The sequence below is a fragment of the Topomyia yanbarensis genome, chromosome 2 (assembly GCF_030247195.1).
Source record: "Topomyia yanbarensis strain Yona2022 chromosome 2, ASM3024719v1, whole genome shotgun sequence".
NCBI classification, from domain to species: domain Eukaryota; kingdom Metazoa; phylum Arthropoda; class Insecta; order Diptera; family Culicidae; genus Topomyia; species Topomyia yanbarensis.
The window spans coordinates 403,612,273-403,639,992 of record NC_080671.1 but is presented as its reverse complement, the minus strand read 5'-3'; the positions used below and the strand labels follow the sequence as shown (position 1 = coordinate 403,639,992).

The following is a 27,720-nucleotide window of genomic DNA, read 5'->3' as shown; positions in this document are numbered from 1 at the left end:
CCAGCATTTCCAGAAACCCAAACATCTCATGTGACGTTTCAAACAGAGACTCAATTTTGTGTAGGACTGGTTGGGTCTAGGTTAGGTACCGGTAACTTTGTGATAATGCGGAGCTCTTCCCATCATGGAGCAGATTTCAATTCTCACGGTGCTGCATGGGGTTGTCTTCTCGATGATAATTCTCACTCTCTAGCTCACTCTATACTGTGCAACTGTTTTAACATTCAATTAGCTAGATATTACTGGGTAGGGATCATTATGAAAATTTAGAGCCATAGTACTCAAGTGAGAGCAAGGATGTGAAGTATACAGATCGGAAAACTAGAAGTGGCAAGGTCACTAGAAACAGGCTTAAAATCCTACAGGCTAGTCTTTTGTCCTCTGTTGGCAGGGGTCGAGCTTAGGCAGCACAACTACGAATCGCTCAAGTCGACCAACATGCCTCCTGGTAAAGACAGACTTGTCCCTCCTTACCGTGAGTACCGTCTATAATTCGATTTTAGATTTTACTTCAATACAATTTATTATCAATAAATCTGAACGGGAATGACAGGGCCATTGCGTGGTCATCTTGCGCCTCTGGGGAGATTCAGTTGAGTGCCCCTTGGTGTTTGTATTGGTTTGCTTTTTCAGTTCAACTTACGTCCGCACTGCCAATTTTTGTCATCTTTCGACAAGATTCGACTGACTACTTGATTGTTTGTACCACGGGTTATGAAATGTGCTAGATGCCTGCAATTAGGTCATATAGACACCCAAGTGTGACATGAGGGCAATTCTTGCAGCGGGGCAACTGGAAAGTATGCCAATTGAGGGGGAGCCTGCATGCTATCTTGTCATGGCATGCGTACAATCAACGCCAGGAGAAACTTGGGATTTGGGATCATACAAAGAGTACCCAGCACTCCCAGGGGCACATAAACCTCAAGTGTCACAACATTACAGCCAGAGATTCAATCTAATGCCTATCGGACTGATAAAATTCTCTGACATCGTTGACTGGCTATTTACTACTTTTAACAACTTTGATTCTGCTTACTTTATCAGCTTTTCTTCCTACACTGGAAACATTATTGAAGCAGTTGCTTGCTAAATGTTACTCTTTTCCGATACCGTTTCCGTGACTGCATCATCAAGCTCGTGGTAATGCATCAAGTCAGTCCAGTCGGAGATTTAGTCAGAATTGGAGTGGTTGAAGTCAAAAGCATCAATTGTCTGCAGTGCTGATGTATACATCAAGTCGTAGCACGAAGTGTTTGTGGTTGATGATCGACATTCAGAATAGTAAGCGGAAGTTTAAGCAGCGATATCGATATCAGCGTTGTTTGCGAGCGCAAGATCGAGAATTCTTCCATTCATATTTTTGAGTAAATAGATCTGGTACCGACAGCCTGCAACCATTGTTTCCGTTATTGCTTCATCTTGTTCAGATGAAGCGTTAATAGGTGTGTAACATGTTAAATCCCTGTCATTTTCGACATATAGGACACCTGGAGAACGGTTTCTGCACTTGTTGTGATAGATGTCACGACATACATCATGTTGTCTGGACTTTTGCACTGTACTGTCTTCGATTAAAGTATTACATCGCACCGACTTAGGTTATAATCGATTTTGAACCTATTTTTAATTTGAACGAATATTTTCTAATATTTAAATCAACTAAATAATAAACAAGTTTTAACAGCAAACAATAAACATCATTTTGGCCGTACAGCGAGTTACGAGTGTTACTTAATTCTCCGGAAAGATCTTCCCGCAATGTTAAAGGTAAAATTTTGCTAGATGTACCGGAGAGTCTATATTGTCTGCCAGCAGGTTGAAAATGAAAAGTTGTGGCGAAAAGATTAGGCTATTTTGCAGCGTAGGGAGATTGATGAGCGTACAGCGATTTTTATATGGAAGCAGGGATCAGCAGATTTTCGATTTTGTTTGACGAAATACAAAACTGATAAATTTATTCTGTGCCCGTTCTATACGTTTAATTTGGACTGTGTGATACGAAACCCAAATAGTAATTTCATATTCCAGTATACTGCATTCCAGTGTGACGTGTAGATTTGTAGATAATACACATAATAGAGATTGCAAGTGTTGTGTTTTATGAGTCCAAGTATAGTGTCATAACGGAAGAGAAATGTGCGAGAAACACCTAAGTCCATGAAGAGTATTCGAAAATAATTGGAAAGTGTTCCTTGAGCGGAAGTAATTGTGCTGCATAACGGAATATTCGCTCTCATTTCGTTTCTATCACTCGAGTCAATGATCCTATCGACGTACACTTGCAATGTACAACAGTTTTCATTAAACGATAAATTATCATATCATCAGTGTGCATGACTATAAACGGCGACAATTACACGGCAGAGGTCGTTCACAAAGAGCACAAAAATATGAGGTCTGAGATGGCTTCCTTGAGAAACGATCGATGTAATGTGAAATTGATCTGAAAGTGGGTTCACTTGTAAGGTGCAACGAGATCTAATTAGTCGGCCAGTCCGGCAATCCAATTCGCCTTGGATTTTCCACATCAAGCCGATGAGGGACACGGTTGAATGCTTTCGAGAAATCTACATACAACCGCATGGATCTGTGATCGTTTTTCCAAGTTTTCAAGCAGTGTCGACTTGTAACTTATTAGATTCGTAGTTGTCGAGTGCTTTCGCACAAATCCATGCTGCTTTGAAGTGCTGGTGAGTTTTAATGCGGGGGGATAGATAATATCTTACAACTTACTCTTGTGGCCTGTTTGTAACAACAAACCGTTTAGTTGAACTTCGAATTGGTAAAATCAGAGTTATATTTTTCATTTCCGTCTCTTTTATGCTGCTGTGATGTTTATGCATTCAAGAACGACAATTTCCAGTGCATAAAATTTCAGCAGAAGGAACGAGAGGAAGATAGAAAAATGGTGTTAAATTTGCTATGAAACAAATTTCTATATGGCATACTATTATAATTTTGATGCACGCCACGTGAATTTCAATAGTTTTCATAGGATATTTATGTGTGACAGAAAATTTTTATGTGCTGCAACGAATTGCAAAAATTCATGTGTGAAATCAATAGATTAAATATAGCGAATTTTCTCGGTGTAAATTTTCGGCTGTTTTTGTTATGAAAAGAGTTTGTATATATCACACAAGGAAAAAATATCAAAATTCAGTACAATTTATGCATTTTAAATAGTGAAAATACCTCAGCCATGAATGACCATTGGGCACCATGGGTAAAAGAAACCAAAATTATTAGTCGTTATGAAACGACGAGAGAGGATTTCTTTTTTGCTTTTTTATTTGGTGTATACCCGAATCATAACAATGATGTTCATACCACTGAGACCAGCGACAATCCTTATATAGTGTTCTGTATCCACTATAAGAAGTTAACTTTACTACTTATTAGGGACACTCAAAAGTAAATATTTTATCATTACGAGCCAAATACATTTTCCAACACAGTGAAGACTCGTCTTTATCAGTCCATTGGTGTATTTTGGACTGACAAAATGGAGGAAGATTTAGAATATCGAGACATTAAACTGAAGCTGTTAAAATATTTTTAGTCTCTAAACATAACCTAATAACGCTTCCTGACTATGTAGTATAAATTTGCCTCAAAATTTTTATTCTTGCATAATTTACATTATAGAAAAATATGCTCAAAAAGGATTTATTCAAATCTGACATGGTTCGCCTGATAGAGACCATCAAATGGATATGAAGCTGACAAAATCGCGTAAAAAGTGAATAAAATCGGGTGTAGACCGAAACAAGGCAGACAACAACGGGGGCTGATAAAATCCGGTCTTCGTTGCAGTAATTATGGTATGCTGAATTCATTTTCGTCTCACTATGGTGCTTCAAAAATGATTATTTAGTTTACCGGGTCAAAAAAGAAGTGTTCGAATAATTTCATAATGTTGAATTTATTTTTGAATCCATCCATGCTAAATCAATTTTGGGAGCAGCACGAGTTCTTCATATATCACGAACTAGATACACGCAATGCTTAGCAAGTGACATCTGTGCTCATCGTTAAAACAATTAGAGATAAGGAAACTGAGTGTCTGCGGATGTCTTCAAGGTGGCGTGCTGTCACCAGTTCTATGGAACCTTGTCGCCGATGGTTTGTAGAGGCAACTTAATGAGTTTGGGTATCCGACATATGGTTTCGCCAATGATTATCATATAATGATCACCGGTATTTACATCAACACTGTTTTTGCCTCTTTCGATTCTATGAAAGCGAGTAGCAGAAGCAGCGACTTTCGATTTCCTGTGACAATACGAGAATTCAATCTCCTTTTAATATTAAATTAGCAAGTTTGATTCTCATTATAATTTTCATTAAATGAAATTATAGCAATGTGCATCATAGAACTGCAGCTATAACGCGGCAACAACAGGAAATATGCACACCAATAGTGTTTCAGTCGTCCAATATCATCGCTCGCTTCTAATTCCACGAAATCGAACAACTACAAGTAAATATCAATCTCAAAGCGAAAACGAGTGTTCGTTTTCGCAAAGTTCCGATGCTTTAGAAAGTAGCGTCGCTGTCTCGTCATTTTCGCTTGATTTTGGTAAATGAAAAAAACATTTTTCGGCTCTGGTTCCTAGTGTGGTAAGGAACTATAGAGTTTATTGGGAAGTTCTGTGAACCAAGTTAATTATAGAGAAAATACAGCACTATTGTTGCAGTGTCGATGACTGATCTTTGGAATGTATGGAGAACAAAAAGGTTTTAAGCCGAGCTCTGGCTTCCAAAACGTCAAGGCAAATTTTTATAAACCTAAATTGGTTTAAGCTGTATTTGAATGACAATATCTCGTCGGGGGTGTTGTCGTTCTATTATGTCACTATACCATCGGGGGCGTTGATATATCCGCACATCGCAAAGTGTCTTTTATTCCCTTTGGAGGGGAGAATCCTTCCGTATTGTCTATGTTTCTCTGTTTCGTTGTTTTCCTTATCCCTAACCTTGCCACTTCCCCAATCCTTCTCATAATGAAAATGCTAAATAGACAAATCACGGCAAGGCACAAATCTCCGATCAACATGGGGATCGTGCCATTTGATTCAGTCGCTACTGATTCCTGATTCGCTCCACAATGCACTGGAGGCTTAAATCTATTGGCTGTGAACGTAAAACTTAGAGTGTACCTTTGACATCGTACTGCAATAATTTATAAAAGTAAATTATTAAATTTGTTCACATTAGTTTGTTAAATTTAAAAAAGTTTTCAAATGTAGTCGTAATTTAATGAAATGTGTAAAAAATGTAAAACATAAATAAATAAATAAATAAATAAATAAATAAATAAATAAATAAATAAATAAATAAATAAATAAATAAATAAATAAATAAATAAATAAATAAATAAATAAATAAATAAATAAATAAATAAATAAATAAATAAATAAATAAATAAATAAATAAATAAATAAATAAATAAATAAATAAATAAATAAATAAATAAACAAATTCTGAAACAAACTGAAAATACAGTTTACATGATAATTGTTTAACTGCAATCGGAAATTTATGAATAGCACCGTGAGCGTAATGCAATTGCCCTAATTATATAATCGTTACCTATCAACAATAGCCCCCAAATAGTCCACATCGAATCCTAAACGGTATTCAAGTATGTTGATAATCATGGTGCGATTCGGACAACAAACTTTTGAACACGAATGACTCAGCAATTCAGTAGGGCACCAGTCATTTATCACGTATGTAAAATGATCTTAGCAAATCTCATTGAATCGGTACGAGTGCGGTACCCTCTTTCGCCCCTCCGCGCTTGACTGCTGGCATTGGTGAACAAAAAAGGATTTATATGCTTTTGATTTATCGTCGTCCTTCGAGAGTGCAACTTTTTGACTTGGCACATTCTGATCTTCGAAAAGCTTAAGCGGATTTCATTAGTGGCGAGTGTGACCTAATTTCACTCCCCCGCCACCCACTATTGTTTAACACTAACAGTGGCTAACTCGAGAGGGAAAATGCTTTAAAGCATGCCCCAGGGATGATTTTTTATTGAATCGGTTTTTTTTTCGAGCTCGAGGAATAATTCTCTATTGAATCAACTTTAGTGCTGGTTGTCTGCGCTGCCAGAAAAAAATATATGTGCTATATGGTTGGAAAGTTTACTTTCCAGAGACGTGGACTCACATAAATTTTGCACTTAAACACAGGCTATGGAACAAATCATCCTCGTTGATAAATCGATCATGCTTACGGAGTAACTTTCAACGAACGCTCTCCGCCTGTCGTGCGCTGCAAAGCATCTTATTTGATATTGATAAAGTGCTCATCCATCATTTTATTCCTCCCCTAAGTCAATGTCTAGTTCCATCTAGGTCGATATACGTATAGCTACTATGTAGCAAGCAACGCAATAAAGTACTCCCGAAGACATTCTAGCTCCTGCTGATGGTCTTTACGAACCAGAAAGCGATAATACAATTCTTTGAGTGTCAGAAAGAAACAAACGGTTGGGAGGGGATGGGTGGTAAGCTGCGTCACACAGGACAGTTCATTCTTCTTTTTCCTGGACATCCTCGGCTTGGTTGAGCACTTCGCCAGCTGCAGTATATTGGAACCAACCATCGTCATCGTCAGTATAGTGCTAAACTAAGATTCCGTCAACAATGAACAAAACAAAACATAAAATTCACAGTTTATACATAAACTAGGTCCGGTATAGTATTTCATCGTCTGCTACAGAATGCATCACTAGGGGACGCTCTGGGCACACAATCACACCTGCTGATCTGCCATTTACGACTATTTTGTTCGAATCAGATTCAACTTCCAGCTTCGTGAGGCGTACGGAGGACGTAGATTGATACAAGAATAAATAACTATAGGATGGGGAACAGAATCTGTTGGAACAATAAAAACGGAAATATTCTTCTACTCAATGGAAGCATGGATATCCAATGAGCTGCGACGGGTTCATTTCTCCACCCAAGAACCGAGAGCAGGTGGAGCTGATAGTTTTCTTCTTCGTTTATATTTTCAATTGAATTTCCAATGGAATCAGGTGCCACATATCCCATCTACGTGTCTTAGCGCTGACGATGAAAAATTGTTGTCAGAAAAATTTATTAGCTATTTCATAAGGTGGATCGGTGTGTGGGCCGATATACGTAGTTAGCTTGAGTACTTAACATAGGCGGCTGATGCGACGGGCAACGGTGGCACGTATCCTCTCATTGAACTAGAGCATATCGAGTAAAAATTTAGAATATGCGAATTGTGTATCTTTTGGGGAAATTATCCGTAAAGAGTTCATTTCTAGCACCTAGATATAGCTTTGTAATAAACAGGTCGAGAATTTTTCAGTTTTGGTTAGGGTCGTAGCGTGGTTTTCCTGCGCCCTTTGTGGAGTCTCAGTTTTGTGGGCCTTGCGGCATTTGTCTATGTTAGTAATATTGTCAGCAAATATACCGCGGGAATGTGAAGTTAAGTATCTATAAGGCCATCTATTCGGAAATTGAAGTATATTTCAATCTACCTAAAAGAAATCAAGTTCATAGAATGGAAATTTCACATGGACGTGGAATACAACAAATATTGTATGTTCACTGACACAAACTGGATGAATAATTCTTTCGATTCAATAACACAATGTATATTCGTAAATTAGGAGTAATGTATTTCACATTACAATGCAGCTTGCCGTTTTCTCATTTTTACGTAAGAAGTTTTGCCGATTTGACAAGGCAGTTTCGGTTAAAACCCGTTGGGAATGGCACCCCTTGCACAGCCTTAGGGTTATTATTTCCTGAGACAATTAAAACATCAGTCGAAGAAATCACATGAAAGTTAAATCACATCAAAGTTTTTTTCAATTTCTTTTATAAAAAGGGTTGTGCATAGAACACGACCGCGGTGATATTGAAAATGCAACTTTTTCAGGGCTGGCAGAATACGGGGGTAGTATGAGTAGCGCTACCCATTCTAAAACAAGCGAGTAGTTAATAACCCACTCGAAACGTTGGAACAAATCATAAATTTCAAGTCTGGCACCGTGTTTGCACAAACTCATTGCAAGATTTGTGAACGTAAAGCAAACATGCAAAATGTATTATTTGTAGTGATACATTAACTACAACAGTACAACACTATCATCTTTGCTATGTTTTCAAACTAATCGATTATTCATTCGTTCTGTGACTTTCGGACCGAGTGATCGATCTTTTCAGTCCGTGCAGTGTAACGTTAATAAGAATATTGCTAATCCGCTGCCAAGGTTATCTTGGGCATTCTCCGCCTCGCCGAGGTTTCAGTACTTTTTCCCTTCATTTGTATTTCTGCCCATTTACCGTTATTCGACCAGTGAGCAGTGAAGCAGTGTTTTGTGTCTAGTAAGCCGACTGGATTCCGTTATATATAGGGGAACCCGCTATTAATACCATGGGGGTAATTAGGACCCCTTCGTTTTCTCAGAAAATCGAAAGACTTTCTGACTGTCGTACATATTCGTGGAAGCTATTCTAAAACATTAATTTTGACAGATGAATATCAGTTATTTTACAACGTTTTTCATTTTTTCGCTATCCTCAAACCAAAAATCATTATAATTGTAAAACCGTGATTAACCGTTTAGCGACTTGCGGCTACGCACACGCCACAGAAAAGAAAATACATGATGCGCCATTCGACAGCTGTGAGTTTTTCTAACGATTTTTTTGCTTCTCAATAAGTTTCTACAATAAATTTTCACAGGTAAAGATAGTTCCATTGTAAAAAAAAATAAAAAAATGACGGTCTGAATTGCCCGTAGGGAGGTCCGAATTACCCCTACATTGTAAATGGATGGAAAAACGTAGTTTTGCAAATCTTCACCTAGCGCTGCCATGAAGTGGTGCAAATGAGCTTTTATCGCTTCAAAATATAGCTGAGGTTTCAAACTAACAATTAGGACTTTTGACTTTTGGCCCACCTATAAGGGTGATTTGCTTAGGTCGGTCTGAATAGCCCCGGTTCCCCTACAAGTTAAGTACAGATATAACAGTACACTTCCCATTCTTGTTTTTAAAATGAAAAATGACTTCCTCTGATAACGATTTGCCTTAAGTCAAGATGGATGAAGAAATAAAATCGGGGAGGCGACTGAAAATGGATCCATCGTCCGCAACTGGGCCATTTGTGACAAGAAATGTTTGAATCTATTGCAAATTTCTTGAGCTCTGACGGATCGATATTCAGCTGTGACAGAAATATCGAATATTCTCCCTGATAAGCTTCCAGTGGTGGTAAACAGTTTGAATCAGGCAAATTATATTACTGGCTATGAGCCTTTTACGAAGCAGTATAGGGTATATGTACCATCAAATCAGATTGAGTGTGACGGGGTTGTCTCCGATCCGAGTTGGAATTGCACAGATTTGCTGACAAGTGGGGTTGGTTGTCATGCCGGTGGAGATACTGGAGGGCAAAAGTTTGCATTCAGCATCAGTCGCAGCTGGCTGGAAGAGGACATATGTCAACTCAGACTCTTATCGGGCGACCTTCGCCGTTTCTGCTCTACCTCACTACCTCCTCTTTGACAAGGTTCATTAATTTGTTCGCCTTTTTGTGCCGTGGGGCATGAACTGTACAAATTGCAAACAATTGGGACACACAGCCTCCTATTGTAGCAATAAGGCTCGTTGTGGGAAATGCGTTGGGAATCATGCGGATGTTTTCCATAGAATAGAAGTCGAAAGTGTCTCTGTTATGGGGGAAACCCGAGCAATCTCCTGACATGTCCCGCGTACAAACAGCACGAGGAGAATCTTAAGCGTTCCACGGACGATCCAAGCGATATTTTGCAGAAATGCTATAGATGGCTACGCCTTCGGACCCCAACGACTATACTAACTTGTGTAGCGACGGCGACTTCTGCTGTGTCTAGAAACAATAGAAAAAGGAGGAACATTTCCTCTCTCAAACTTCGTTGTAAAGGCCAGAAGGTGGCCTTTTTTTTCCTGGTTTTCGAGGAAGTACTGGTTCAAAATCAAAGCAAGTCGCTCCCGGTCTCGATAATCTGAGCTTGAAAAAGGCGTTCCCAGCACTTCCAAGAACATCAAAAACCCCAAGTGTTCCCATATCGCCGCCAGGGAAAGAAACCAGTGCTGGCTTAATAAATTGTAGACATTGTAGACCGTATTCTTACAGCTTTAAATATTTCTTAAAAGCATCTTGATAAGCTTTCTCCCCGCAGTAAAAACATTCTTGATGCAGTTCACTACGAAATGGCCCCTCCTTTCAGCGATTGTATCCTTCGATGGCTAATTCATCGAACGAGGTCACGGATTTAATCACTGTTGTACAGTGGAATTGCAGAAGCATTATCCCCAAAATCGATTATTTTAAAAGTTTTTTTACTAAATAACTTGAGTTGCTATGCATTTGTACTGTGCGAAACATGGCTTACTTCAGATATAGACCTACATTTCCACAATTTTAATATTATTCACTTCAATCGAGAAGACTCTTACGGAGGAGTACTTTTGGGGATCAAAAAGTTCTGTTCTTTCAATCGATTCGACCTCCTCTCGACACCAGGCATTGAAGTTGTCGCTTACCAAACCAGAATTGCATTGCTTCCACCTATATTCCCCATAGAGCATCAGTTAGTCACCGACGGCCTGACGACATTGCAGAACTCCTTCCCGACCGAGGCTAATTTTAGGTGATTTTAACTGCTACGGTACGGCATGGGGTTGCCTTCATGATGATAATCGATAATCGATGTTTGCGACAATTTCAATATGACCATTTTGAAGACGGGTGAAATGACACGGATTCTGGCCCCGCCAGCGCGTCCGAACGCCTTCGACGTGTCCCTCTACTAGACATCGCTGCGGTTAGATTGCATGTGGAAGGTAGTCTCTGATCCCCACGCAGCGACCATCTGCCAATCATAATAAATATTGCTGACGGTTCAGGGCCACCAAATGTAATCAATGTTTCGTATGATTTCACACGAAATATTGAATGGAAAAGCTACGCGTCCGCGATATCCGACACAAATGAATCCACACAAGAGCTTCCTTCGGAGGAATAGTACGGGTTCCTGGCTGGCTTGATTCTCGATACCTCAATTCAAGCTCAGACTAAACGCGTACTGGACTCGAATTCTCGCGGACGGCCTCCCAACTTATGATGGGACAAAAAGTGCTCAGAAGTGTACGCGGTACTTACGGGACGATAGGTTATCCGCTAGTTATTGGCAGTGTTAGACCCGCGAATGGAGAGTTTGATGAAAGCTAAGAAACGGAGCTACTGGCGCCGGTTCGTTGACGGACTAACCAGAGAAACATCGATTAGCACTCTCTGGGGCACGGCGTATGCGAAACCGAAACAGCGCTAACGAGAGCGGGGAATATTCAAACCGTTGGATATTCGATTTCATAATGAAGGTTTGTCCGGACTCCGCCCCGGAACAGAAGACCTACCGCACTACGTCCCCTCACGATAGTGCGAGCGAAATACCAAAATCATATTCAACAGACGACGCCGACAGGGTGGTCTCTGTTACAGTGCCCAAAGCTGCCGATTTGCAAGATAATTTGGACAATTTGTCTGCTGGGGCTCTTCAGCTGAGGATCGATTTTTCCAATGAGTAAACTGAATTGGATTGTCTTTTCCAGGGAACGTGAACCGGCACAACTCCAGTTTCTATTAATGGGTATAATGATCAATCAGGTTTTCACAATTAAATATCTCGGGGTCTGGTTCGACTCTAAAGATACCTGGGGATGTCACATTAGGTACCTGAAACAGAAATGCCAACAAAGGATCAATTTTCTCCGGACAATAACTGGAACATGGTGGGGGCCCATCCAGGACACCTGATCAGGCTGTACCAAACAATGATATTGTCGGTGATGGAGTATAGGAGTTTCTGTTTCCGCTCCGCTGCGAACATACGCTTCATCAAACTGGAGAGAATCTAGTATCGTTGGTTGCGCATTGCTGTTCTACCGTTGAAAAATCTATTTTGGGAACTCTCAGGGGCGGCGAAACACTTTACGCCCGAGTGGGTAGAAAGCATAGGGTGAGGGGTCCATTAGTAAGGATTGTTTCCCTTTTCGCAATGCAAACGCTTACATTACATTCACATTAAATCACGTTCGTTTATGCAAATGGAATTGTGGTATATCGATGTTTTCAAATGTGTGTAGTGTGAGATACATGCGTTGCGTATCTAAATTTTTTGGAATGGTTCAAAATTTCGATTGGGTAATTACCCACTCGGTTATTTTCGAGTGGGTACTACTACCCATACTACCCACGCTTTCCGCCGGCCCTGGGAACTCTCATATCGATTGCTCATCTGATGCGACATCTTGAACCCCCTGATGATTTGAAAGTGCGAGAGGCTCGTCGAGCTTAATGTTCAAACATGTTTTATGTCCTTGTACTTCGACTGCATGGCACAGAGCATCAATTCATTTCTATATAATCCTTACCGTGTGGTTTTGTGTCCTTATGCACAAAGCGGTTTTTCACCATATTCCTTATTGAAAAATGTACCAGGGTGCCATCATGTGACCACTTTTGCCCTTATCACTACGCCGGTAGTACCTGAATTTAAAACCAGCGCGATCTGATGGTCTGACCGCGTTTGGAGGATTCCCTGCGGGTCCGAAAAGTACCACCCGTCGACCCGGTTCATTATGTCAAGGCAACCCGAGGCTGTAATTAATGTCGCTGATATTACGCTTACCCAAATGTTGCAGGTTTGAGTCTTAACCCCTCTCCCCTGTCGTCACGGTTAGAGCTTCCATCCCGGGAATTTATTTCCCGGGAATCCCGGGATTTTTGGATTTCTCGGGATTCTCGATTCCCGGGAAATTGTGTTTTCTCATTCCCGGGATTCTGGAATCCCGGGAAAAAAGATTTTTAATTTATTCCATAAGATTTAGATTCTCCAAATGAAATTCTGTAGGAAATATCTTTACCGGCAAACATTTGGAGTAAGTAGTGAATGCAGATTATGCTTTTCCAACTGATTTGCAGATCAATGGACTATATATCTTAAGGCTCACTGATGTTTTCGTGTTCCACGCCATACTCAAAACACTGCTAAAGAATGTTGCATTCATTCAAATTTTCATTCAAAAATGGATTAATTTGCCGGTTTTTATACCGAACCATTTCCTTACAGTAGCGTTAGTGATGCGCACGATATCTCTGCCACCGATGAACCGATTGATCAGATTTTTAACAATTCTTTTAATAGTTTATTTTAATAGTTAGATCATGAATGAAAGGGCTTGCAATCAAATTAGTAATGGAAATTGCGTTACTTTCCTAAAAAATCGATGTGTGTGTGTTTCAAAACTTGGGATGGTTTGTAGTGATATCATGCTTAACGCAAACGTTATTTAAAATAAGGAATGTTTCTAGAACGTCTGCAGAAATATTTGGTCAGTTCATCGAATGCATATTTCGTCTTATTTGTTATACTGTAACTGTAATATCTGTAAATTTTTGGATGTATGAAAAGATAACGTTGTATCTGTCCAATATCCTGCACATCCAAACTCTTTGAATGCTTTCAAGGATTCAGGCAGGATTTTTGAAGGGATACGATCAAGCAATCCAGATACTTGCCCGTAACAGGAAATCGATACGAAATAGGCTTCATCCATCGTTGCACAGTTCGTCCATTATCTGCTTGATTTTGATTCACACTTAATTCGAAATGATGCTGATCCTACTGTGACGGAAATGGATTCCATGTATAAACTTTCCTCTTTTGGTCGGAAGTAACTGCACATTACCCAGAAGCAGCTCAATCTTTTCATTTAAAATGACCAAATAAGGTGCTTTGCATTAAATTGATCACATTCCATCGTATCAGAACAACGAATTCCAAGTTTGGACAGTAACTCCAGCAGCTGCGTTTAGTATATCGTCTCAATCGTAATCGTAATTACCAAAATTTAGGCTATACATATAGTAAAATTTTGCGTAAACTTATTGACGAGTTATCAAATGATTGAATGATGTGTAGGCCACCAAATCGCCATCTTCTGACAACTGCTTTAGGGCAGATATACATGCAATCAAACGGGTTTGAAAACTTTTCAATTTATTCTTTTGTTTTCAAGGGAAACATTCACCTTTTCATTTTTCTTCTGTATTCCCGGGATCCCGGGATTTCCCGGGAAATTTATTATTTATTTCCCGAATCCCGGGAAGCTGAAAACCGTCGGGAAATGGAAGCTCTAGTCACGGTTCGCCTTCTCTCCCCTTCCTATGATACTATAGCTGCTATCGGTAGGTTAGTTAATATCTTGCCAAGCATGAACCATTCTTCTAAAAGCAAACGTTATTGAATTTTCCTAGTTCTAATATATCGTGGTTAAAACCTGAACTACTAGTCTTAAAAAGTATATATTTTGTTGGCTCCCTTGCCCCACTTTCTCAAAATAAAAAAAATAACTATTGTTCCCCTTCTTGTGAATAGAACTGTATCCCTAGTTTTAAAATAGCTGTAAAATATTCCATAAAACTATTTTTTCCCTTTTTTATATCAAATAGTACTCCTAGTTTAAGATAGCTGTAAAATTTTTCCTCTTTGATCTAATATTAAAAACTTTTCCAAAATTGTAATTTCCTAGCTTTAAGGTATTTCAAATTTAAAAAGAGAAATTGGCATCGAACTGATGAAAAAATCAGTAAACTGCTCTGACATAAGTAAATGCAAAGCTTCAACCACACGAAATAATGTTCCCAGTCGCATCGCTTGCTTGAAGTGAAGTCTGGCTACGCACTAATCAATCAGTGGGACTAAGGAGTTTTTATTATTATTATTTTATTATTTTATATTATTTCCTTATAGTTTCCTTATAGTACATTTTTGGTGTAGAACCGGTCTGATCGGCATTTCGCCCTAGGCCAAAAATGCGTGCCCCCCTCAACCCAAATTTTAACTAGGACGAATTAGCGCATGGGCGCCATTTAAACTCCTTTTTACATTTCTTACAAAAGAAATGTATAGGATTCGCTCAAACTTTGAAAACTTTTTCCGAGGCCCGGAGGGCCGAGTTTCATATACCAATCGACTCAGCTCGACAAATTGAGACAATGTCTGTATGTGTGTGTGTGTATGTGTGTATGTATGTATGTACAAAATGTCATGTAATTATCTCAGCAATGGCTGAACCGATCTTAATGAAACTAGTTTCAAATGAAAGGCCTATCGCTCCCATTTGACACTATTATTTTTGTTTTTCGATATGTTATTTACTTTCTGAAATATGAGTAATTTTGTCAAAACAGGGCTGGTTTGAAGCGAATAACATTCGAACAAGGCAACTATATCGCGTGAAGTAAACAAAAACAAAAAGCTTATGAAAATACCTTTCTAACAAGCTATAGATTGTCAAAATCCGTTCAGGAGCGGCGGAGATATTAAACATTTTGTATTTTCATTCTTCGCTTACCAATTTCCACTAATGAAAAATGAGACCGTTCCATACAGAGTATTGCTTTACTGGTTTTTTAGGGTCAAAACTAAACCGATTTTGAATATCCGGGTATGCAAACACATCTGCGTGATTCAAGGATTTTGATTCCGAAAACATTTTGTGAATTTACTTAATAATCAATTACCTATTTCTCAAAAATTAATAAGCAAGTTCATTTCAAAGACAAAATAATATGTAAATTCACTTCAAAGTGCAAATTTGCCCAGAGTTTTTTTATTTCGATTATAGAGATTTTAACCTTAAGGTCATTCGCCTCTTCGGGTTAGAATTTTTTTTATGAAAAATTTCTAACCCTATGTGCGGGGCCGGGACACGAACCCAGGTGCGCTGCGTACAAGGCAATCGATTTACCAACTACGCTACATCAACACTCATTGTCCAGAGTTGATGTATTTACCCGCTGGATTGAGCAATGCGTTCACTCGTGAGATAAACGTTGGATGGTATATGAATACATCAAGTAATCCTCCTAGTAGTGAGAAAATAGATTTCTAATAAAATTCATATTCATATTATACTCGTAGCATCACCAAGAGCAACTGTATTTTTGAATAACAAAATTGTAGTGAAAATTTATCAGTTGCATTATTGAAAATAAAGATGTAAGGAATCAAAATTTCGCACTATAAACAAAAATAATGTCACAGCTCTAACCATAACTTACCATTCCTCACAACTGACACTGAGTTGAACTGAAAACCCCAATATACATTTTTCATGATCAATGTTACTAAAAGCATATTTTTTGCGAAAAAATGCGACATGTAATTTCAAGAATGTTCGTGTCTCAAAGCAGTCCAGGGGCACTTTCAATACTAATTGGCTTTTCGATGAATTTAAATAATTATTCTGGTAGTTTGAACCATTTCTTTGCAATGGTATTGCTTTGTATAGGACTCATTTACCCATATCTCCAGAACGAGAGTTCAGAACGAAACAATTCGCAAGTAATAAGGATGGGTGGAAAAAGACTGCATTGTAATCGACTGCATGTACGAGTTTTATGCCATCGACAATAATATAATTACCAACATAGCCTGGACATTTGACATTCTTTTCTAGATATTTCAATGCGAATGAATACTATTTACAGGTGGCCTTTTCTCAGTTTACTATTTCTAATTACGCGTTAAAATACTGGACCTGAAAATTCCCTTCTTTACAAAATCATTTTTCAGATGTCTGTAACCAAAAAGATATCTTTTAATTCCAAAACAAATTCCTGATTTCTAGATTTTCTGATGACTAATTAAGGACCAGCAATAAAGTAGAAACACCAGATAATCCTAAAAATTCCGTCAAGAAAAGAAGAACGAAAACGTGCTCTTTGCAATGGGATTTTCACAAACATTTCAGAATATTCTAAAACAATGGTTTTGGAATTCGTGAAATTCGTTTTATTCATTTACTTCATTTCAATAACTTTCTTAAAATATTATTATATATTCTCATTTTTTCCAGCTCATTCCTTTAATGTATTATATTCGTTTGGTTTATTTTTTGCATTTTAAATATTTGACTAATAGTAAATATATGATCATTTCATTGCAAAGATTTTTTTCATTTAGCATTGTTTTTATTTATTTTGTTTATGTGATCTAATTTTATCTATTGTATTCATTTAATTCTTTGTATGCATTCCGATCAATTTATTATCTTATGTATCTTATTCGAATTATTCATTTAATTTAGTTTTATTCACTTTTTTCTAATATTTTTTTCTGATATTTTTCCGGTTCAATAAAAGTTATTCATTTTAATAATCTGACTAATTTTGTTCAGTCATTCACTTTATTCATTTCATCTAGAGCATTAATTAGACACAATATAATTTCTTCTATTAATTCTATTACTTTTTAATATCGCTGATTTTTTCATTTTAATAAGTTAACTGCTTAAAAACAAACAAAATGGAAAAATGATAAAAAGTATAGACAGAAAACATTTTTATTGTGATAAAAATTCTTCATTTTGTTTATTTTATTCATTCCATTCATTTTATTGATTTCATTAACTCTCTGTTTATCCTGTTATTTATGAACAACAACATTTTCAAATAGCTATACTGCCCATGCTTGCAAATCAGTCCCATAAAGATAGGAAATCCCATAGAAAACGGGACAAATATGCGTTCAATATACTAACTTTGGGGTTGGACAAGATTTCTTCACAAAAAAGTAAAACTAATAATTGTGACAATCACCGTTTATTTAAGCGCTAATAGTTACAAGAAAGATCCCTATAACTGAAGTTATTGCAATTGCTCTGATTGGATTTCACTGGAGCAGTGCTGCCAGAGACATTTTCAGTTATCAGTGAAAAATTATATTTTGATATATCTTCGTTTTCTTCAACTATTTTTGAAAACTGATAAATCTTATTAATTTGGACTACTTTCGGCTACCTTTTCTGCCCAAACGAACTATTGAAAACTTTGCAGGAGATGTGTATTAAGGATTGGTATGTAAAAATTCAGCAGCTTCTAACACTGCTAGAGAAGCATCTATCTTGATCAAAACAGGTTTTTCGTCTTTCTTTACTCTAACAATTTTAAGAAAAACGGTTTTGGAACCCTATATGTGCTAGAAAATTATGTATGAGAGTTAATTTAATCCATATTATTCATATTATTTATTTTATTATTCCAATTTTTTATGGTTTTATTCATATTATTTATTTCAATCATTTTATTAATGGTTAGTTTTTCCCAGTTCACATATTCTATTCAGTTTCTTAATTTTATCAATTCGGTTTAGCCAGTCCTTTATGTTATTGTATGATAGCTTTTATCCTGAAACAATTTAATTTACTCTCTTAATTTCATTACGTTTTAATATCGTCTAATTTTAATTTGAGCTAATTTGATTTATTTATTTTATTAATTTGATTTATGTTAACCATTCTGTCCATTTTATGAATAACTTTGTTATTTTAAATTTTGTTTTGTTTTATTATTTTTCTTTAATTTATTCAGTTTATTCGAAGCGTTATTCGTGCACATCTCACATCTAGTTGTTCGTAAATTTAGCGTGTGATCGGCAAGCTAATGAATAATACAACAGTGATACGTGTAAGAAATGTCTCATCTCACTGATAGGTGGATTAAATCGGTTTTTTAATATTAAAATAATTATTTAGTATCATTCAGTATCATTATTATTATTATTGGTTGTAATGCATTCTTACCTTTGCGTTTCCATAATTTACCTTGAGGCTGATATTTACCGCTTATTGCTATTTCATATTCCTTTGCCATTGCAAATCTCCTCTTTAGATTTCAGATTTTAATTTTTTTTCCTCTTTGTTAGTCCTTTTTCCGTTCTGTTAATAAGCTTCTTCTGTGTCCACGATTTTATGAATTATTCCGCTCGTACATGAAAGAGAGATTAGTAGATACGAAGATTTCTTGAATGAATATTTCTTTTATGGGACTGTAAATGTGAACTCTTCTAGAATGTTTAAGTTGATTTGTACCAGATTGTTAATATGACATCTGGTTGATAGAATGAATTCATATTTTTTTTGAGGTCGCTAGCCGTGCATTGAAGAATGCCTAAAACTCTGAACTAGGCCCCGTCGAGTCCAGTCCGTCATCTGTCCGTCTCGTCCTGTCGTGTCTGGGGCTTCCAGGTTACGTGCATTCACCAGACGAGACTAGCTTATGTCAGCCTAATTGTGCACTGGTTTCGTAGAATCGAGGCGATCATCGAAATGATAGATCCTACGAGTGAATGCACTTGGCCCAGTCATCTGTCGAGCATTTGTATATTTGCGTGTGTGAATGTTTACGTGTTTATGCGAAGTTTAGCATGTTGAGATATGTGTGTTACCTGTAAATAATATGTTAATACAAATATGCATGATGTTAAAATAAGACATGTGTAATATGCTACTTACAGTTTGTTGTTCGTTCCTACTTATCTGATTCAATTGAGTACGAAAGTACATCTCAATTTTTCTAAAACCTGGCGACGTCTGATGGCAGCGAATAGTCATTGTTGACAGCAATGTTGCCCTTTTATGTTAAATTATCTCGGAGAAGTCATCAGAGGAATATGACGCATGAGATCGAAAATAAATAAAATAAAATAAAGAGTAGAGTTAGTACTGTTATTGAATATTAATTGAACAACACATGTACCATGCAATAAAACTACTTGGAATCGTCCAAATACCAGAAAATGATATATATATATTTACCATTAACGACAATTAACTCCGTTAGAAGTTTCTCATGCTATGCTGGACGGGAATGGATGATTGACGTGCATCGGTAAATCAATCGTACCTTCATTTATCCAATCCGAATGAATCGAATCGAATACACGAATTGAACACCAGTAAAAAGTGACCAACGAATCCCAAGAAGGATCACCCACTGTTCTATCATATAAGCCAGTTCTGCATCCATTCCCTGGTCCACATGTCACAAATACTCAGACGCCCACATACACAGATAGCACACAATTGTACACTAGTACCAAAAACTACAATTACTACAACACAACACAACTAATAGGGTTCTACTGTTATTTTTTTAATGCGCCTGTGCACGTTGCCGAGGTCGACCGATAAATCGACACACAATGACTTCCACTGCGAGCCGTGCTCACAAAGACTGCCGTTAAGCTGTTGAACAATGTCTGCAAACACAGCCCACAGAAAAAGTCAATCCACGGCGACCCGCCAATCGGCCACGCCAGTGTGCACAGGCTCTTAGTTGACTGTTAGTTTGGGCTGGTGCAGAGTATGAAAAAACACAAAACATAAAAAAGGCCCATAAGCCCTCTCGGTCTCCTCGATGCACCACTATCGAGGCGCAATGCAATAACCATCCTAAAGCAGGTGTCTAAAGATGTTTGCAATACCGTCAAACCCGTCAACCTAGGAGAGGGATTATTATTTTATTATTTTATATTATTATATTATTATTATTTTTTTTATTATTTATTATTTTTATTATTATTTTTATTTTTTTTATATTTTTAGAACTCTAAGCACCTTGAGTGGGATTTACATAAGTGTCACTGAGTTGAGGCCTTCCGTTAAGTAAGTACCACATCAACAGTTCCGTTCTAATATCCCAAGTTACGGTAAAGATGGTCGAGCCTCGCAATGCACAGTGTTTTAAAACGTCGTTTTCGTGCTCAAAATTAATAGCGTCTAAACCGTTGACCTTAGATATATAGTTTGTTCGGAGAAGTTGTTGTTCTTATGATTGCGCATCCACAGGAGTATACCGTTTAGTGATTAATTCACCTATAAGTGATATACGAAATTTATTTTCCGAAATAATTAAGATAGAGACTTTGTGTCTTCGGCAAAGTTGTAGCAAATGTTACTGCAAAAGAAATTGCTGAAGACACCATATATCTATCTTTAGTAGTTTACGAGTTATGAAACATATTATAAGGAAGACCCCTTAAAATTAGTTTTTTCATGATAACTTTTTTAGACATTCTCGTATCTACTTGGAATTTTTCACAAAGTTATTTGCCGTATCGAAACACATATTTTTGCCGAACATAGTTACTTCCTATCTGTTGAATTTAAAAAGATATTCCAAATTTTACGATTTTTTTGGGCTAACTTCCACCTTAAATAATTCGTTAAGGAGCAAAAAGGAGCAAACAACATCATAACATACTGAAAGTACTAGCTTTTTACTTTCATATAGTGGCCCGATTGTTAGTGGACGCTATTCTCCCCGAGTGTTATGTTCAATACAATATGCCATCGCAGTGGTATAAAATGAAATATTCAAGCGCACTGCGATAAGTAGCTTCATCTTTTCATGATAAATTGCATAAAACATGTTCATAGATGTCCAAAAAAGGAAAAGGGAACTTTGACCACAATCAAGATCAAAGTACGAAACATTTATAATGATGCTTGATTAACGTCACCTGTTCACAATGTGGATCCTGTCGTGAATGAAGCTCGGGGATGGTTAAAAAAAGTATAAAATGAATTTTAGGAGAGGCCAAAGCTCTTCTAGCGGAAGAAGAAAGCTTTGAAGATGACGGAGAAAACGATTATTAAAAATATATTTATTTATCTATTTTATAATGAATATATTGACATTATTAAACACATCAAAAACTGCACTTTGATTTTTGAAAGGCAAACTATATGCATTGCATGTTATAGGCAAACGTGTTCTATGCAATTTACTATAAAACATGAAGCTGTTTGTCGCAGTGCGCTTGAATATTTCATTTTATACCACTGCGATGGCATATTGTATTGAACATAACACCACAGACTAACAGACATAACACTCGAAAACAATGCTTCGCCCGCTTTAACGGTCATTTTAAATGTATTTGTAGTTGGGACTGTGGCCACATTTGAAATTATGGCGCCACTGACATATGAACAAGCATATGGGGGATAGACCACTAGTAAAAAATTGTTCCCAAACATGAGGGGTAACTCATCAGCAAATGAGTGTTTGGGACTGTGAATGAAAGGTGGAGCTAGTGTTCTGGGAAAATTGCCGGATCGATGTTTTTTGTGGGAATTCCCTCATAGTGTTATGTCTGTTAGTCTGTGATAACACTCGGGGAGAATCGCGTCGACTAACAATCGGGCCACTATATGAAAGTAAAAAGCTAGTACTTTCAGTATGTTATGATGTTGTTTGCTCCTTTTTGCTCCTTAACGAATTATTTAAGGTGGAAGTTATCCCAAAAAAATCGTAAAATTTGGAATATCTTTTTAAATTCAACAGATAGGAAGTGACTATGTTCGGCAAAAATATGTGTTTTGATACCGCAAATAACTTTGTGGAAGATTCCAAGTAGATACGAGAATGTCTAAAAAAGTTATCATGAAAAAACTAATTTTAAGGGGTCTTCCTTATAATATGTTCCATAACTCGTAAACTACTAAAGATAGATATATGGTGTCTTCAGCTATTTCTTTTCTAGTAACATTTGCTAAAACTTTGCCGAAGACACAAATTCTCTATCTTCGGAAAATAAATTTCGTATATCACTTATAGGTGAATTAATCACTGAACGGTATACTTCTGTGGATGCGCAATCATAAGAACAACAACTTCTCTGAACAAACTATATCTCTAAAGTCAACGGTTTAGACGCTACTAATTTTGAGCACGAAAACGACGTTTTAAAACACTGTGCAATGGTTCAATTTCGATGTATATCAGAGTGTGGGTAATACTTATACGAACAAACAAATCTTCAAACACACTCTGTGAATATAATCGATGGATTGGCCTCTTGCGAATTAAGTTCATTTTTTTGGCATTTCCGACCACTGTGCTACAGCGTTTAACAGTTTGATAAAACGACACATCAAACTAAATTATCTACAGTTTTACGACTGAGGTCAGGCCATTCCATCAGTTTTTTTTTATCGAGCATCAGTTGCAATCCAAAGTTGTACAGTTCGACAGCGAGCGAAACAAATTATCCACATACCTTTCCGGTTGCCCGACTCTTCATAACTTTTTGTCCGCTGCAAAAGCTTCCGGCGGTTGCGTTGGAGTACGTTCAGTTCATCCCGGTGCTTCACCGGTAAGGCAAGCCCTAAAACGAGACGAGAAAAAAAAACGAAAAAAAAAGTCTGTCAGCCAAGGAATGCGCGCAAAGTTTCAAAACAGTAATTGACAATAAAGAAGGTTGATCAACGACAAACACGAGCACACGACTCTTTCGCCGAATGATCCCGCGGTAGGTATAGGTACATAAAACAGCTTCTCTCTGTTTAGGTTCAACTTTGATTGTTTTGCTACTCGGAAGAGAAAAAAAAACAACATAATTTATACTGGAGGCAGTCGACTTCGAGCAATCAAAAAAAGATTGACGAAAAGTTGCAATAAAAGTTTTTTTTTCATTTATTTTCAGCGTATTTCGCACATCCGGGGCAACGGTTGAAAAGACCGTTTGAGTTTTCGCTCCCCCCTGAGCGGATGAGGATGAATTGAATCGCTGAAAAATAAGCTTCCTTCCGCCCGGGGGTGGTTTCCGATCGTTCGGTTGTTTATTGCTTCGATATCCTTCCCTGTGCCTGTGAGCGGCGGGCGGTGTGCTCTTCGCTTGGATTCTTTATTAACGGTGGCGGCCAGCCGGTTGTGTTTGGTAGGTACATAATCGAATCATTTCAGATTGAGCTTCGTTTGTGTTATAGGGCAAGGCGAACATTTTTAATTCTGAAAGTGCATCTTTAATATGGTCACACACATCAAAATAAGCCCAAAACCAAATTTGCTGTCATTTGAACAATTTTGCCTCGATGGAGCATACATGTTAGGGGACATCCATAAATTATGTCAAGCGCTTATTTGGGAAGAAGAAGGCATGTGATGTAGCGTGTGTTTACACAAGACTTACGAGAGCGTATAAATAATGTGCCCATAAGTGCAGTAGCGGCGGTTAATTTTAGGACAGTTCTGTAACATGATTTATGGAGAATCCGTCACGTAACTTTTCGGTTAAATCCATATACAATATTTTAAGTATTTTCAAACGAAGTTGTTTTTTCTTGAAACTTTAAAAATATAGGTTCAATCAAGTTCCACTTTAAAAATTATTAGTGGTAGTGTACAGGGACGGCCTATAAAATGTGGCATTGCTGACATAGTCGCTACCAAGCGTCAAAGAAATTACATACGAGCACAGAGGCAATTTTCGTTTTGAAGGGTGCTAAACCCTTCCTACACAAGGACTTCGAGCTTTAACCGATTTAACAGAGTACTCCTTTCCTTTTCAGCGCGAATTAACGAAAACTTTCAATTTACCAAAACTTTTTCTGGGATAAGATTTTTCATTTTTAAGCAGTTTTGCTTCTGGTTTCTGTCAAACTCGAAAAAAAATCAGGAGAAACTCACTGCCGATGTCTTCCCCCAGACCAACTAAATACGTTGAACGAATGAATGAATCCAACACCTCCCAGAGCGATTGGATGATTGGGTTAGGAAAAGTCCCAATAGTTAGGGGTCAGTAGGATCGAGATAATTTTCACACTAACTTTTGCACACAAACAACGGCACATTGTATCTGGCGGGTGAAAATATTTGCTTGGAGAACGATTCGGTGCCGGTGAAGTGCACCGATTTCAACGTCGGGCGGGGGCCCATATCTTAGCCGAAGCAGAACCCAAAGATTAGAGTTGGCCTCCGGTGGGTTTCGGCTGCTGCTGCTGGTTGCTACGATGCTAGGAAGATTTCTATCCCTTGGAAGCAGAAGGAAACGAAAGTAAATGTTAGTTCACCGTTCGTGCTTTCTGTATGTTTTGTGCGATTTATTTCTCTATTCTCTGGTGTTACCTTAAATTTCAAACCCTGGATCGAGTGGTTGATAAGGTTGGCGAAATCGAAGCGAAATTTTGCACTATCTTCGCTAGAAAGTATTTATACTGACACGACACAAAATCGAAATACGCTTGCCTGCTGTGATTAATATTTAGATGGAAAGCTGTTAAGAGCAACGAATTCAATTACACCCAGCGTTGTAGAGAACTTGGCACAATTGGATAAAATTGTAAAAATCTGGCTTAATATCATACAATAAAACTGCACTGTGCTTACAATTATGATGTTGATGCTGGAAAGATTGTCGAAATTTACCGAAATGCCTGGAATCAGCTTTATTACTTGTATTTCAGCTATCCATAGTCTGTAGTCGATTCGGATCCCAAGGTATATTCGGTATATTCTTATTTTTAGGGTATTTTTTGGGCACCAAGGTATTTTTAGAGTATCATGGAAAGGGCAGGAAATGGAAAACCACTTTTTGCCATCTTCGGAGTTGTTTACCTTCAAAAATGTTGAGTTTTAGGTATAAAATCGTTAATAACCCTGATTATTTAAAATTTAATAGGTTGGTATCGGAAGAAGAAACATTCGAATTAGCAAGAGCTAACCTTTGTTCAAAGTCGATTTTTTTTGTGAAATTAAATTCGAAGATGTAGTACTTAAAAACTGATTTATTAAGAGTCACCCTAAACCAAACAAGTAAAATCCTTACAAAATAGCAACAAATAGAGATAGTGTAATGGTGACATTGGCATTTTCAGCAAATTTCAATTTCATTCCTCAGAAATGATTTCTCTAGATTTCTTTAGAAGGTTATGTTATCCTGTCTATTATGGCAGCCCTAAGTTTGCGCCGCTAAAACAACAAAAAAGATCCATAAAAAATTGAAAAACGATCCTTAAAAAAGTTGTCCATGTTCCATAAAACAAAGCCGAAAATCCATAAAACAGTGTGAATGATCCATAAAAAGGGATCAAATCGATCCATAGATTATGTAAAATTGAACCATAAAATGGTCGCAAAAGAGCACTAAAATAGTAATAAAAGAGCAATTAAATTCAACCAATGCCCCATAAAAATATTGGAAATGTTCCATAAAATGATACATTTTGCGCCATAAATTAACTGACATTGATCCATAGAATATTAACAATGTACAATAAAACACGTCGATATGTTCCATAATATCGACAAAAATGTTCCACGGTATTACAAAATGGAGCAATAAAATGTCAGAAAAAGTTCCATAATTTTTTTTGACATTAAAAATGTCTTACTCCACTATCTGGGGCTAGGTGTCATTCTAAAATCTAAACTATCTCCCATGTAACGAAACTATGTAAGGTTTGCACGCTTATAACTCCGATATTACTAGATGGATTTTAATCATTCATACACCAACCGATTCAGAAACACCTAACTTAAATATTGGTAATAATTTAATATCTCCCCAATAAAAGTAGACTTTTGGAAATTGGTAAAATTAAAAAGTTCACAAAAAACGGGAAAATTACCACTCGTGAGGCAGATTTCTCAGACACAGCCGTCAAGAGAGGGCAGCTTAGTTGCTCAATGAAACACGAAAAGTCATAAATAGAAGCAACGCATGTCCGTTTAAATCAGTTGTTGCTCTTATCCCATACGAGTAACAACGTCTCCCGGCGATGCTATAAGCGCTATCGATTTTCGGTAACGTTGGCATTTGCACACACTCGCACCTAAGTGACTAAACCATATACGGTTAGTTTATAAATAGAGGTGATGCGTACCCGTTTGAATCAGTTTTTGTTCTTATGTCTAGGGATGTCCGATTTTTCCAATTAATCGATTAGTAGCTAATCGATTATTTTTTACATCTTTATTAATCGTAATCGATTAAAACCAAGAAATAATCGATTAATCGAAGTAATCGATTAGTTTATAAATTTTTTTGAGAGCAGTAACAAAAAATACAAAACATCCATCTCAATCTGATTATGATGATCGTTCACTTCGGTATATAGTAAAATTTCGGCGAATGGCTAAAGCTGGCTTCACAATCTTCTACCCAGGGCCGTCTTTAGACTACTCGGGGCACTTGGGCACTATTGAGCTAAAGGCCCCTTTAATTGAACAGGTATAAACAGCTGTCGAGGATGAGTATGATCCAAAACTGATTCCCAGCATCAAGGAACCACTTCTACCTCATGCCATGCTGAGACACTCTTTCATATTTGAGCCAAATCAGTCAACCGTGTCGAACATATTTAACAAAATACAAAGTGGGATTCAAAATATATGGAGAACAAAGACTATTCCAGATTTTCACAACCTGATGTCCAAATATCGTCGAAAAAAAAAAGATAATCTGAGTGCATCTTAAAAAGTTATTTGTTTTCCTGACCGGTAGTAGCAAACGGCCTAACACACTATTTGTGGCGGTGGGAGTTCGAACTCAGGTGAGCCGCCTACAGTGTAGCTGACCTACCAACTACGCTATAGTCTTCCCAGATGGTGTAATCTGACCACCCAACCAGTATTCCACTTTGCTTACAGATGGCCGAATTTTATATAATAATAACAAAATCCCTATTCAACAAACTGTTGTGTCGAAGACAGCCATAACACGATCGCTATTCAATATTAGAAGAGGTCAATATCTTAGTTGTCGCGTAAAGTTTGTTTTAAATTACTTTTAAAGCGAAACATAAAAATTACTCGAATCCCTCAGTATGATCGGTATCATTCCCTTCAATGCCAGTAATGTAAAACAGTCGGAATATAAGAGATGCCGAGTGTTCATCAACTGAAGTTTTAAATTAAGCAAGGAAAAACTGAATTTTAAAATTAAATATATTTTATTTTAGCACTGCAAGAATATTCTGCTTGTGTGAAGCATACTTTGAATATTTATAAAAATATTTACGGTACCAAATAGCCGAGGTTCTTCAA

At 37.3% G+C, this 27,720-nt stretch overlaps 1 protein-coding gene across 2 annotated transcripts in view; it reads right to left on the bottom strand.

The window, feature by feature from the left end:
* LOC131684966 (uncharacterized) overlaps positions 1 to 24,896 on the bottom strand; it is a 37,646-nt gene extending 12,750 nt beyond the window's left edge. For both annotated transcript variants that reach the window (XM_058968264.1, XM_058968265.1), the window contains exons 1-3: positions 24,802 to 24,896; positions 24,504 to 24,707; positions 22,955 to 23,062 (exon numbers count right to left, since the gene is read on the bottom strand). In XM_058968264.1, coding sequence (XP_058824247.1) covers positions 22,955 to 23,062; positions 24,504 to 24,612 — 217 coding nt within the window. In that variant the 5' untranslated portion in view covers positions 24,613 to 24,707; positions 24,802 to 24,896. The remainder of the gene's footprint in view (positions 1 to 22,954; positions 23,063 to 24,503; positions 24,708 to 24,801) is intronic.
* Positions 24,897 to 27,720: the final 2,824 nt, after the last annotated feature.